Source organism: Scyliorhinus canicula, chromosome 9 (genome assembly GCF_902713615.1).
Source record: "Scyliorhinus canicula chromosome 9, sScyCan1.1, whole genome shotgun sequence".
NCBI classification, from domain to species: Eukaryota; Metazoa; Chordata; class Chondrichthyes; order Carcharhiniformes; family Scyliorhinidae; genus Scyliorhinus; species Scyliorhinus canicula.
Window position 1 is genome coordinate 110,625,125 of NC_052154.1, and position 14,008 is coordinate 110,639,132.

The following is a 14,008-nucleotide window of genomic DNA, read 5'->3' on the forward strand; positions in this document are numbered from 1 at the left end:
AGTAAAGAAAGTGCAGCTGGAGCGGAGCTGAAGGGGTAGTTGGGCTGGCACTGGCCGAACTTTAGTAACTACTACTGATGTGTTATCTGTGTTGGTCTAACATCGCTGCAACTGGATGCAGTAAAATGAGAAACAGGCTTCCGACACAATAGATTGTCCAACACTGTTTTATTGAACCTGTTGATTGCTGTACATAATCTGCTGTGGGTTGACACTCTATTAACCTAACTGATAACCTCCTACTGGCTTGACCAGACTAGCTCTTTATCACATGATGATGTTCATTGGCCTGTGCACTGTGACTATCTCCCTGGCCATGTCCTGTGAGAGAGGGAGAGTCTTAATGCCCTGTGGGCTTTATAGTGGTGGTGTCCTGTCTGGTGATTGCTTGTTCTGTGTCGTGTGTGTTCATTGGTTATCCTGTGTGTCAATCACTGCCTGTCTGCATCTCATAATATACATGAGTGGATATTATTACATCTCCCCCTTTTAAAATAAGTTTTGGACCGTGGCTGTATATGCATGCATAACTATGTACCAGTGGGGAATGAATGAATATATGTACATGGGAAGGTGTCTATCATGCAGATACAGAGCAAGCTGAACAGAATTTACAAGATTTAAGTCTATAGATTCAGTCTTTGTGGTGGGCGCCGAATTCTCATCGATCGCCGCAAAGGTGGGGGGGGGGGGGGGGGGGGGGGACGCCGGCACCTGGACAGGTGGGATGGCTGCCATCTCGGTGGCCTTGTGAACAGGTGGGATCGCTGCCAGATCGGTGGCCTTGTTGTGCAAGACGTCCAGAGGAGGCATGATGACATGCGGAGAAGTGCGGTCAGGTGATGGGCAGGGAACTTTACGCAGCGCCCTCCTGTTGCGCCGTAATATGAAGCCATCAGCCATTTGGACAACAAAAGACCTGGGAACAGCCTGTTTGATGACAACAGCTGGGGCTGACCAACCTCCCCCAGGCAGCTGAATGCGAACAACATCGTCTGGAGCCAGCGCAGGCAGATCCGTGGCATGAGCATCATACGTGATCTTTTGCTGGTCCCTGGATCGCTGCACCTTCTGCAGCACCGTGAGGTGGTCAAGGTCTGGAACATGGATGGCTGGAACAGTCGTCCTCAGGTTGCAGTTCATGAGCAACTGTGCCGGAGACAAACCAGTCGACAGAAGGTTGCTCTGTATGCCAATAGCGCCAGGTTGAAATCCGAGGCTGAGCCTGCAGCCTTGCAAAGCGGCCGCTTGACAATATGGACCCCTTTCTCGGCCTTCCCATTTGATTGCGCGTAGTGGGGACTGGATGTGATATGACTAAAGTGGTAGGATCGTGCAAAGTTGGACCAGTCTTGGCTGTAGAAACATGGACCGTTGTCACTCATTACTGTGAGTGGTATCCCATGCCTGGCAAATGTCTCTTTGCAGGCTTTGATGACGGACTTTGACATGAGGTCCGACAGTTTCACCACTTCCGGGTAGCTGGAGAAGTAGTCGCCCAGGAGCACGTAATCACTATGCCCACCTTGGACCACGGAGAGGTCACGCTCTCGTGCTTTTGCAGCATTTCCTTGGGCTGAGCTGGTTGAAACTTCTGGTATGTTGTGCAGTTGAGGACCGTGTCGGCAATGTCCTGGCTGATGCCAGGCCAGTAAACTACCAGGTTCTTCATCACACGCTGCAGGAGGGGACCTTTGGCAGTTTCTTCGCGTGTTTGTATAACTCGTTCATCAGTGGCTGGGAAGTTGCTGGCACACAGCTGCACCTGTGCTTCAATGTGATGAATGAAGTTGCCCTGTTCACACGGCGTGGTGACGGATCGGGACAGGGCATCTGCAATGATCAGCTCCTTACCTGGTGTGTAGACGAGTTCGAAGTCATATCGGCGGAGACAAGAAGAAATTTCTGCAGCCGAGGTGTCATGTCATTTAAATCCTTTTGGATTATGTGGACTAAAGGCCTGTGGTCTGTTTCCACTGTGAACTTTGGCAGGCCGTATATGTAGTCATGAAACTTGACTATTCCTGTCAGGAGACCCAAGCACTCCTTTTCGATCTGGGCATACCGTTGTTCGGTCGGAGTCATGGCCCTGGAGGCGTATGCCACTGGAGCCCAGGTCGAGGAGTCGTCTTGCTGGAGAAGCACCGCCCCAATGCCGTCCTGGCTTGCGTCTGTGGATATCTTGGTATCCTTGGTTGGGTCAAAGAATGCCAGTACTGGGGCTGTGGTGAGCTTCGCCTTCAGCTCAAGCCACTCCGCTTGATGTGTGGGAAGCCACTGGAACACTTTAGATTTTCTTACGAGATGCCGGAGGGCTGTAGTGTGGGTAGCGATGTTGGGAATGAATTTCCCGAGAAAATTCACCATCCCGAGGAAACGGAGGACCGCTTTTTTGTCCTCTGGGGTCTTCATGGCATTCATTGCCAGCACCTTGTTGCACACCCTGCTGTGATACGTGGTCACCCAGAAACGTGACAGCGGACCGGCCAAATGCGCATTTGGCCCTGATGAGCTGGAGGCCGTTTTCGTGAATCCTCTGGAAAACTTGTTTGAGGCGAGCGATGTGATCCTCGGGCGTCGTGGACGAGATAATCATGTCGTCCACATAGACTCGCACCCCCTCAATGCCCTCCATCATTTGCTGCATTATGCGATTAAATACTTTGGAAGCTCATGATACCAAAAGGCATGCGGTTGTAGCAATACCTCTGAACGTAGTGTTAAACGTGCACAGTTTCCGACTGGACTCATCCAGCTGTATCTGCCAGAACCAACTGGAGCGTCCAGCTTGTAAAGAATTTGGCATGAGCCATCTCACAGGTTAACTCTTCACGCTTTGGGATCGGGTAGTCCTCGCGCATGATGTTGCGATTCAGGTCTTTGGGATCAATGCAAATGCGGAGTTCACCAGAGGGCTTCTTGACGCAGACCATGGAGCTGACCTAGTCTGTGGGTTCTGTGACCTTTGAGATGATACCCTGGTCTTGGAGCTCTCGTAGCTGCGTTTTCAGACGATCCTTGAGAGGGGCCGGCACCCGGCACGGTGCATGGATGACTGTGATGGCATTCGGTTTGAGCAATATCTTGTAATGATATGGGAGTGTGCCCATTTCGTCAAACACGTTGTGGTATTGCATGAGAATGTCGTCTATCTCAGCCTGGAGATTTGCATTGGGCGAGGCAGTCACAAGTGTCGAGGACATGGCATGGATTTGCATGCGCTAGCACCGAGTAGGATGCCTTGTCATCTCGAATCGTAACGTCGCTTTGATTATCTTGTGAGATACCACCTAGCTGACACGATCCACTGGCAGCTATGGCATTGCCATTGTAGTCAAGGAGCTGGCAGACTGGTGGAAGAATGGTAGGTTGGTCTCGGATGCTGTCGAGGTCCGACTGTGATATGAGGTTTGCAGATGCGCCAGTGTCCAATTTAAATCCGATGCAAGACTGGTTAACCATGATGACAGCACACCACTCGTCGTCAGGATCCACAGTGAGGATTGAAAGGCGGTTTGCAGGCACGGTGGAGGCCAGCTCGCATGTGGTGATTATGCCCACCCGGTATGGAGACTCGAGGCAGTCAGCATCGGGTTCCGTTGGGCTGTCGGGATCTGAATCCTGCATGCCTTGTTGTACGCAGCGGACACGTCTGCACAGGTCTTATACAGGACCTGCATAAGGCCGCATAATGCCCAGGCTTTCCACAGTGTAGACATCGCCTTCCTTTCGCCGGACATTGCCGCTTTAAATGGGTAGAGCCACAATTTGGACATGTCATTATGCTGACGTCAGCGCATTCTGTGCGCCATCGCACATGCGCATCGGGGTCTTCGGCCTCATCGTCCACCCCCGGTCGAGGCGCGCATGCGGTGGGACCCGGGAAAAGCAAGCAAAACAGCCACTCTTCTCGATGCTCAGGCCTTGCATTTTTGCGATGGCCTGCACCCTTTCTGTCTCGTGGGAGGCTAGTTTTGCATTTTCTGCCGCCCTGATGCGGGAGTAACGATTCTTGGCATGCTCCTGGACAACGCATGTTTCAATGGCGACCAAGAGGGTCAACTGTTTGATTTTGAGGAGCTGCTCCCGCAGGGAGTTGGACTGGACTCCGAAAACGATCTGATCCCAGATCTTGGAATCAGCCATCGAGTCATAATTACATGACTGTACGAGGATGCGGAGATGGGTCAAGAAGGACTGAAAAGGTTCATCCTTACCCTGAAGCCTCTGCTGGAAGATGCACCGTTCAAAGCTCTCATTTACCTCAATGTCGCAGTGGTTGTCGAATTTCAGCAGAACCGTCTTGAACTTCGTCTTGTCTTCGCCATCGGCAAACGTGAGCGAGCTATAGATGTGGATGGCGTGATTCCCCGCAGTCGACAGGAACAGCGCAATCTTTCGAGCATCTGATACTGCCTCGTGGTCGGAGGCCTCGCTATATAGGAGGAACTTCTGTTTGAAGACTTTCCAGTTGGCGCCGAGGTTGCCGGAGATCCGGATGTTGCGGAGGAGGTTGAATCTTTTCCACGCCGCTGGATGGCTGCATGCTGGTCGTTGCAGATTCACTCGAGGTAGGTTTGTTCGAGTTAATAGCTCCCTGGTACCATGATGTGTTCTCTGTGTTGGTCTAACATCGACTGCAACTGGATGCACTTAAACGAGAAACAGGCTTCCGACACAGGAGATGGTCTAACACTGTTTTATTGAACCTGTTGATTGCTGTACATAATCTGCTGTGGGTTGACACTCTATTAACCTAACTGATAACTTCCTACTGGCTTGACCAGACTAGCTCTTTATCACATGATGATGTTCATTGGCCTGTGCACTGTGACTATCTCCCTGGCCGTGTCCGGTGAGAGAGGGAGAGTCTTAATGCCCTGTGGGCTTTATAGTGGTGGTGTCCTGTCTGGTGATTGGTTGTTCTGTGTCGTGTGTGTTTATTGGTTATCCTGTGTGTCAATCACTACCTGTCTGCATCTCATGATATACCTGAGTGGATATCATGACAACTAGTGGGCGGCAAATACAGGCATGATCAGGAAGTGGGTAGTGGGGAAGGGGGGAGCGGGGTCGGGGTGGGAGCGAGTAGAGGCCGCATCGTGTAAGGGCACTGTTTGGGGACATTGCTAATGGCTCCTCTGCCATTCTCGCCAGCCCGGTACTCCACAAGCCCGGTGGTAGTGGCGACCCTGAGAGTATGGGGACAGTGGAGGAAGCATATGGGTGGAGGGAGCGTCGCTGTGGGCTCCAATTTGTGATAATCACTGGTTTGTTCCGGGGAGGCTGGTTGGGGTGTTTCGGAGATGGCAGAGAGCAGGGATTGAGAGGATGGGAGATTTATTTATTGATGGGAGCTTTCCCTGTTTGGAGCATTTGGAGGAGAACTTCAAATTGCCAGGAGGGAATGGGTTACGATATCTGCAGAAAAAGGATTTTGTGCGAAGGCAGGTTTCGACCTTTCTGCTCCTACCGCCACAGGGGATACAGGACAGGGTAGTTTCTATAACGGGAGTGGGGGAGGGGAAGGTTTCGGATATCTACAAAGAGCTTATGGAGTGGGAGGAAACACAGATAGATGAGCTAAAGGGAAAATGGGAAGATGAGCTGGTGGGGAGGTAGAGACTGGTCTGTGGGTGGATGCTTTGAGCAGAGTCAACACATCCTCATCATGTGCCAGGCTCAGCCTGATACAATTCAAGATGATTCACCCGGCACACATGACGGTGGCCCGGATGAGCAGGTTTTTCGGGATAGAGGACAAGTGTGTGAGGTGTGTGGGACGGCCAGTAAACCATGTCCATATGTTTTGGGCATGCCCGAAGCTTAGGGGATACTGGCAGGGATTTGCGGATGTCATATCCATGGTACTTAAAGCAAGGGTGGCGCCGAGTCCAGAGGTGGCGATCTTTGGAGTGTCGGAAGATCCGGGAGTCCAGGGGGCGAAAAAGGCTGGTGTTTTGGCCTTTGCCTCCTTGGTAGCCCGAAGACGGATATTGTTACTACACTCAAAGCCCCCAAAATTAGAGGTTTGGATTAGCGATATGGCTGCGTTTCTCAGACTTGAGAAAATTAAGCTCACCCTGAGAGGGTCAACGTTGGGGTTCGCCCGGAGGTGGCAGCTGTTTATTGGCGTGTGGCATAAATAAAATTCCACTGATTAGGTATAAACAGTGAGACTTGTTCCCTCTCTCTTGCTAATAGGGAGTTAACAATCATAGTTAAGTGAGCACTTCACCTATCCCAAGTGGATTCCCATGGGTAGATGTGCCAGGTAGACTGTGGGGGTCATTGCGTGGCATCCCAATCAGACCGTGCTGCCGGGACACTGTCCCTGAACACTGTGGAAGGCAACACCGAAGATACAGCAACCAACATCGGAACAACCAGGGCCTGTGCCCATGCATCGGGGGCATTTTCATGACCAGAAGGATGCTAGGGTCCGTGCCTCAGTGAGACTTAAAGTGTCTTTTTCCAGGAGTCTCTGATGTATCTGGGATGATTGCATACCCGCAACGAAAGCGTCTCTGATCAAAAGTTCGGTATGTTCAGCCGCAGAGACTTGCGGGCAGGCGCAATTTCTCCCCAGGACAATGAGGGCCCGGTAGAATTCGTCGAGGGACTCACTGGGGAATTGCTGCCTCGTGGCCAGGAGATGCCACGCGTAGACCTGGTTCACCGGCCTGATGAAATGTCCCTTCAGCAGGTCCATGGCGGCATTATAGACAGCGGTGCCCACGCACGAGTGGAGGATGTGGAGTTTCTGTTCCCTCCTCGGGCGGTTTTCTGCTGTGTTGAGGTAGCTGTTAAAACACGCCAGCCAGTGTTTAAACATCGCTGATGCATTTGTGGCATGCGGGCTGACTCGGAGGCATTCTGACTTGATCCGTAGCTCCATTTCAAAATTATAGTGTATTAAATTGATGCACCATCAATTGGACACGAGGTGAGAGGTAGTTCCAAACGACAGGCTTTAATACACTAGATATGTGCCCGGCAGTAGACGTACAGAGAAAGGCCGACTGCCAGCCGGTACGTGTTCTTATACCCCGCCTCGTAGGCGGAGCTACCTACCTCTCAGCCAATAGGTGGGGAGTCACATGACTAGCCTCAGCCAATTGGCAGACAGGCACATGACTTGCCTGGGCCAATGGGCAGCGATTCTTCTGCACCAATGGCAGCTTGGTTCTAGGGTACCGTAATCTCCCTAGTCAAACTACCACACAATTCACCAAATTTAATTTCCCCGCCTTCTCCCCGATTACTTACTAATGACACTGGAGCCAAGGAAGAGATTAATGTTGACATTGGAGTCAAGTTGCAATTAATATTGACACTGCGGCCAATGAATGAGTTTGGGTTGTGATTTATGTTGAGGCTGGAGCTAGACAAGTACTAAATATTGACACTGAAGCCAAGAGAGCATTTAATGTTGACATAGAAATCACAAAAATAGTTCATGTTGATTCTGGAGCGAAGGGAATACTTAAGATTGACAATGAAACCAAAGCAGCAAACTCAGGTTAAAAGAGGAACCACAGAAGTGGTTAAATGTTGACATTGGAGCCAAGGGATCACATAATATTAGCCGTGGAACAAAAGAAGCATTTCATATTGATACTAGTTCATAAAATTTCTAACCAACCACAAATAACTCCTCCACCTCCTAAATAGATAGGTTACCTATCCTTTATTGATACGAGCTGGCTGTTTAAGAATGCTCCCCTCACCCCCTACCGGAATGAGAAAACTTTATTCATGTGAACCTGGAATCAGAATCTGTTCCCTTCTACATTGCTGCCATCTTTTATATTAATGAATGCAAATACTGTGGACCCATAGCCATTAAGAACTAGGTTAGCACTGGTTTCATTCATTTCACCTAGGATCCAGCAGAGGTAAAGGACTAACTCCAAGTGCTCTAGCCCATCCGCCTAACCGAGTCAGCCGTTCAGGCCCCAGATATAAAATGAGATTAGCGCACTAACCATGCAATCCTTTGATTCAGGTTGGCCATGTGATAGTGCTGGCAAAACATCAAAAGCAGCCGTCAGCTGAATATTATCTAAAGTATCTCACTTTTGTTACTCCAAAGGGAGGAGTCATGGAGATTAATGAGCACATGTAGCTTGAGTGGGTTAGGAAAACAGAAGGCAATTGTAGAGGAAAAACCCATCTGAGTCCAGAGGAGACCAGGGGAGATTTGCTCTTTAGTTTTTAGGGATACAATCATCAATGTATTTGCTATACTCTCGCATTTTCTAATTTTATCTTGACAAGGGACAGAGTAAAGGTCACCACTTTCTCCGCTGTAATGTTGTCTCTGCTTCTCAATAGACAGGGTGTAAAGAGTCTTACCACAGCGCGGTGTACTCGTGTTCCAGTTTCCATCCAGTTGGCAAGTGACAACGTTACTTCCAAATAACTGGAAATCAGCATCACAGCTGAAGTAGATCTGGGAACCAAATCGGAAATCGTCTCCTTCCACTGTACCATTGTCTGGAGCCACGGGATTCCTACATATCACCACTGACAGGTCACATAGTTGATAAACGCATTTTATTACAGACATTTAAAAAATCCTGCAGTCATGCAAATTCAAGAACATTTAATAATTTACTGGATTTTGAAAGATGAGGATGGACTCGTTTGGTTCAGTCTAACAGAGACAATGATAGGCCTCTATATCCTGGAATGCTTAGTAAGGCATGGCAGGCCTCAAGCCCCTGAATCCCTCACCAGGCAAATGAAAGTCTTCAACTGCTGGTCTTCTCACTAGGAGAATTGAAGGGCCTCAGCTTTCTGGCTTCCTTACCAGGTGCCTGAAAAGCCTAAATCTCCCTGAGCCCCGAATAAGGGAATGACAGACATCAGGCTCCTGAGTCCTCATCAATCTGGACTCAGTCAATAGACCTAGGAAATTGCAGAGAAACAATTCCCAGATCTGGAAATCTCCCTGCTCATATCATTCAATGGCTGTGCAAATGTGTAAAACAGGAGATGACGTTTTCCTTGAGATTGATCGAATAATTAGGGTTTCTACTAAACATCTGCCAAAGTTAGGGCAATGGAGCACGAGAAGCTTTGGAGAAATTCCCAGTAAGAAGTCTTTAATTTCTGATTCAATAAGGTATTACATCGTGACAAAGATTAGGATCTGAACAGAGGTGTTTGAGTTTAGTCCTGAAAGGCGCTCTCTCCAAACATTCTGCTTGGAGAAAAGCAAGTAAAACGTCAGTTGCTCATTTTATTCATCAGTGGTATTTAATATATATTGGTTTGTTTAATTGGAATATAGTGGCAGGTTTAGGAAGTAAGTTAAGGGGCTGGATTCTCCGCAGCCCCACGCCAAAATAGCGTTTGGCGCGGAGACGGAGAATCGACATTCCCGACCGGATCGTGTCCGGTGCCGCTCCAACAATTTCCAGTCCCCAGAGAATTGCTCGTCCATGAATCACGCCACATGGCTGGGGGCTTATTGTCAGAGGCCCTCCCAGTGATACTCTGATCCCAACTGGCTGATTTCCCGACGGTGTGTGGCCGGTCGGGACTCAGTCCGTGGCCACCCTGGTGTGGGGCGGAGAGATTCAGCAGCATTATGGGCAGCCGGGGCAGCGATCGGGCAGGTCCGATGAAGGGGCACGGGGCCAATCGGGGGCTCCTTGTTTCTTCGTGATGGTCCGCAGTCCGAACCCGCCATGGCGCTCGGTGCGGCCGCTTTAGGCTGCTGCCGTGCACATGCGTGGACTCGGAACCGGAAGTGTGGGGGCCCATATCCGCAGCCAAAGCTGCATGAAGCTCCCCGGGCCCCTGCTAGCCCCCTGCTGGTAAGAGAGTCGCTCTTAATGTTTTGCAGGCAACTGGGAAGTGAAACGCCAGCATTTCTATGCCGGCGTGGGGACATAGCCCCATTTTGGGAGAATCCAGCCCAAGGTTTCTTCTTTTACTTAAGAACTGTTATAACTATTAACTGTAAAGTTATTTATTTGTTGTTAATGTGGTTAATTTTGTGATTAAATTACAGTTTGTTTTATTAGTGTTATCATATTAGTGGTGCAGAAACATTTCCTCAAAGTTTTACAAATTGAAAATAGTTGGGTTCTTGTTCAGGTACCGAACACAGGGATGCAGGTGAACAAATTATTCAAAGCAGCATCAGAGGTCATCAAGGCAATTAAAAAATGCTAACAAACACTGGAAGTTATTGAACAAAAAGAAAATGCTGTGCATGCTGGAAATCTGAAAGAGAAACAGAAAATGCTGGAAACAGTCAGAAGGTCAGGCAGCAAGCATGGAGAGAAACAGAGTTAACGTTTTAAGTGGGGATGACCTTTTATTTCAACCTGATGAAAGGACATCCTGACTGGAAACGTTAACTCGGCCTGAATTTTCACTCCAATGTCAGGCGTGCAGATTGGGAATATCTCCTGCCTCTTCGAACCCAGCCCAGGAGAAAGTGCCCAGAAATTTGATTTCCGTTCCGGGGTGGCGGAGTTCTCTGGGATTTGGAACGGGTGTCTTCGGAACAAGTGTGGAGGCTACCAGGTGCAGAGGCAGATTAAGCAGTAGGCCTATCTCGGTGCACCGGGCAGTTTGTCAAAAGTTTTTTAAAAAGCAGGAAAAAAACAGCCCTCCAGCCTGAACCTTCATTGAAACCCACAATTCCCCATACCAACCCATGTGGCCTCGGGCCTTCTACCCACTGCTCATGGCCCGTCATACCCTTCATGCCAACATATGTTGCCTGGCCTGCTGAGTATTTCCAACATTTTATGTTTTTATTGCTGGAAGATATTTCTCGAGGTATAAAATTCAAAAGTAGTGAAGTTATGTTAAAATTGTAAATAATATTGTTCAGGTTATAATTTGAATGGCGCATAATTCTAGTTTTTGAACTATAAAAAGGACATAGAGCCATTGGAAAAAGCTCAAAAAATGATTGACAAGAACAGTACGAGAACTGAAAGATTACAGCTATCAGGAAATAGGTTGCTATTTTTTCTTCAGAAAATAGAAGATCGAAAGGTAATCTGATCGATGTTTTTAAATTGTGAATGGATTGCACAGTCTAGATGTGGAAAGAAAGTTTCCACTTGTGAGATAATTCAAAACTAAGGACCATGAATATAAGCAATTTAATAATAAATTCAACAGGGAACAAAGAGTCATTCTTCACTCAGAAATTAATTATGATGTGGAAAACACAGAAAACAACTGAGGCAAATAGTACAGGTGCTTTCAAAAGGAAACTAGATCAGTATGTGAGCTGTATGAAATAGAAAGATATGCAGAAAGTTGAAGATGACACAGCCCTTTGTGCAGAATTAGGCCACTCAGCCCATCGAGTCTGCTGCTCCATTCAATCATGGCTGATATTTTTCTCATCTCCATTCTCCTGCCTTTTCCCCATAACCCCTGATCCCCTTATTAATCAAGAACCTATCTGTCTCCGTTTTAAATACACTCAGTGATTTGGCCTCCACAGCCTTCTGCGGTAAAGAATTCCACAGATTCACCACCCTCTCTGGTGAAGAAATTCCTCCTCATCTCAGTTTTAAAGAATTGTCTCTTTAGTCTGAGATTGTGTCCTCTGCTTCTAGTTTTTCCCAGAAAAAGTGGTAAGGATTTCCTTGATTCTGAATATTTGAACTCAATCTCAAAAACAAACAAGAAACATAGAACAGTGCAGAAGGAGGCCAGACGGCCCATCGAGTCTGCACCGACCCACTTAAGCCCTCACTTCCACCCTATCCCCATAACCCAATAACCCCTCCTAATCTTTTTGGTCACTAAGGGCAATTTATAATGGCCAATCCACCTAACCTGCATGACTTTGGACTGTGGGAGGAAACCGGAGCACCCGGAGGAAACCCACGCAGGCACAGGGAGAACGTGCAGACTCCGCACAGACAGTGACCCAGCCGGGAATCGAACCTGGGACCCTGGCGCTGTGAAGCCACAGTGCTATCCACTTGTGCTACCGTGCTGCCAAACGGTCAATTAATTTTAAGCAGAAACAATCACAAAGACTGGATATATTTGTAAGTAGTACATGAAACTAAACTTCAAGCCTGTCATCTGGGAGACATTGAAAATAGAATTCAAATAGTCCACAAAAATCAGCTTGGCATAGGATTCAACTTTAAATAGACCTCTTTGGTAGAAGGAACAGATGTGCAGAATATTTCCTAAATGGTAAGAAATTAGAAAGTATAGATGTACAAAGGGACCTGGGTGTCCTTGTCCATAAGTCACTGAAGGCTAACATTCAGGTGCAGCTGCTATTAGGAAGGTTAATGAAATGCTTTATCACAAGAAGATTTGAATACAGGAGTGGTGAGGTCTTGCTTGAATTGTATAGAAGCTTGGTTAGACAGTACCAAGAGTTTTGTCTGCAGTTTTTGTCTCCTAGCCTCAGAAAGGTAGAGGGAGAGCAACAAAGATTCACCAGACTTGTTCTGGGGATGGTGGGACAGGTCTTACGAAGAGAGATTGGGAAAACAGAGTTTAGAAGAATGAAAGGTGATCTCATTGAAACACACAAAATACTTAAAGGAATAGACAGGGTAGATGTAGGTAAGATGTTTTCCTTGGTTGGGGAGGCTAGAACCAGGAAGCACAATTTCAAAATCAGGGAAATGCCATTTAGGACTGACATGACGAGAAATTTCTTTACACAGAGGGTTGTGAATCGTTGGAATTCTCTACTGCAGAGAGTAATAGAAACTCAGTTGTTAGGTCTGTTTAAGGTAGAGACTCATGGGTTTCTGATTAACAATAACGTAAAGGGTTATGGGGGCGGTGTGTTATTATAAAAGGCATTGAAGTGTCCGATCAGCCATAGAACATAGAACAGTACAGCACAGAACAGGCCCTTCGGCCCTCAATGTTGTGCCGAGCAATGATCACCCTACTCAAACCCACGTATCCACCCTATACCCGTAACCCAACAACCCCCATATTTGGAATGAGCATGTTTTAAGGTCCTGTAGACTCTCAATGTTTTGACAAATTCAGCACGATTCAACCTACAGTGAAGTTATGAATACTCCAGGCAACATACACCTACACATTAAACATTTGCACCATAATTAACACTCACTGTTTTCACACCATTTGCCCGTATACCCAGCCAGACAGGCACACTTATAGTTAATTGATCCGAGCTGGAGACACATTCCATCATGTAAGCAAGGGGAGGAGGAGCATCCTAAAGAATAATGAGAGAATAACAGGCACAACTTTCAGTTTTCATTACACTCAGATCTGTGGCTCAATTGCTTTGCATAGGAATGTGGATTTAGGAACAGAATATTGTTTGGCCCTTCAAAATTGTCCACCATTCATTATGATCATGAATGATCTGATTGTGGTTTCAACTCCACTTTGCTGTCTGCTGCCCCATAACCCTTGACTGCCTTTTCAATCAAAAATCTAACTTTGTCTTCAATAAATTCAGTGACCCATCCTCTACTGCTTTCTACGGAAGAGGAGTCTATAGACTAATGATCTTCCCAGAGAAAATAATTCTCCTAATCTTTGTTTTAAGAGGGAGACCACATATTTTTAGACCACAAGAGGAAACATCCTACCAGAATCCACCCTCTCAAGGCCCCTCAGGATCTTAAATGTTTCAATAAGATCATCTCTCATTCTTTTTTAAACTCCAATGGGTATAGGCCTAACATGTTCAACCTTTCTTCATAAGATAAACCCTTCATCCCAGGAATGGAGAGGGAATGGCATCGTAGTATATTAAGTAAATATTATAAAAGGCTGGTCAGGTAGATGTAGAGGAGAGGTTTCCATCTTTGCAGCTGACCAGAACGAGGGAAATACACATGTGATAGTCACTGACAAATTCAATGGGAAATTCAGGAGAAACATTACCCGGAGTGTTGTGAGAATTTGGAACTTAGTGCCACTAGAGTAACAGGTGTGAACAGTATGATGGAAGCTGGATAAACACACAAACAGAAAAGATTAGAAGAATACGTTGATAAGGTGA

The 14,008-nt window shown here is 47.3% G+C and overlaps 1 protein-coding gene across 1 annotated transcript in view; it reads right to left on the reverse strand.

The window, feature by feature from the left end:
• pamr1 (peptidase domain containing associated with muscle regeneration 1) overlaps positions 1-14,008 on the reverse strand; it is a 271,328-nt gene that overhangs the window by 84,625 nt on the left and 172,695 nt on the right. The window contains exons 6-7 of the mRNA XM_038807396.1: positions 13,103-13,210; positions 8,359-8,529 (exon numbers count right to left, since the gene is read on the reverse strand). Coding sequence (XP_038663324.1) covers positions 8,359-8,529; positions 13,103-13,210 — 279 coding nt within the window. The remainder of the gene's footprint in view (positions 1-8,358; positions 8,530-13,102; positions 13,211-14,008) is intronic.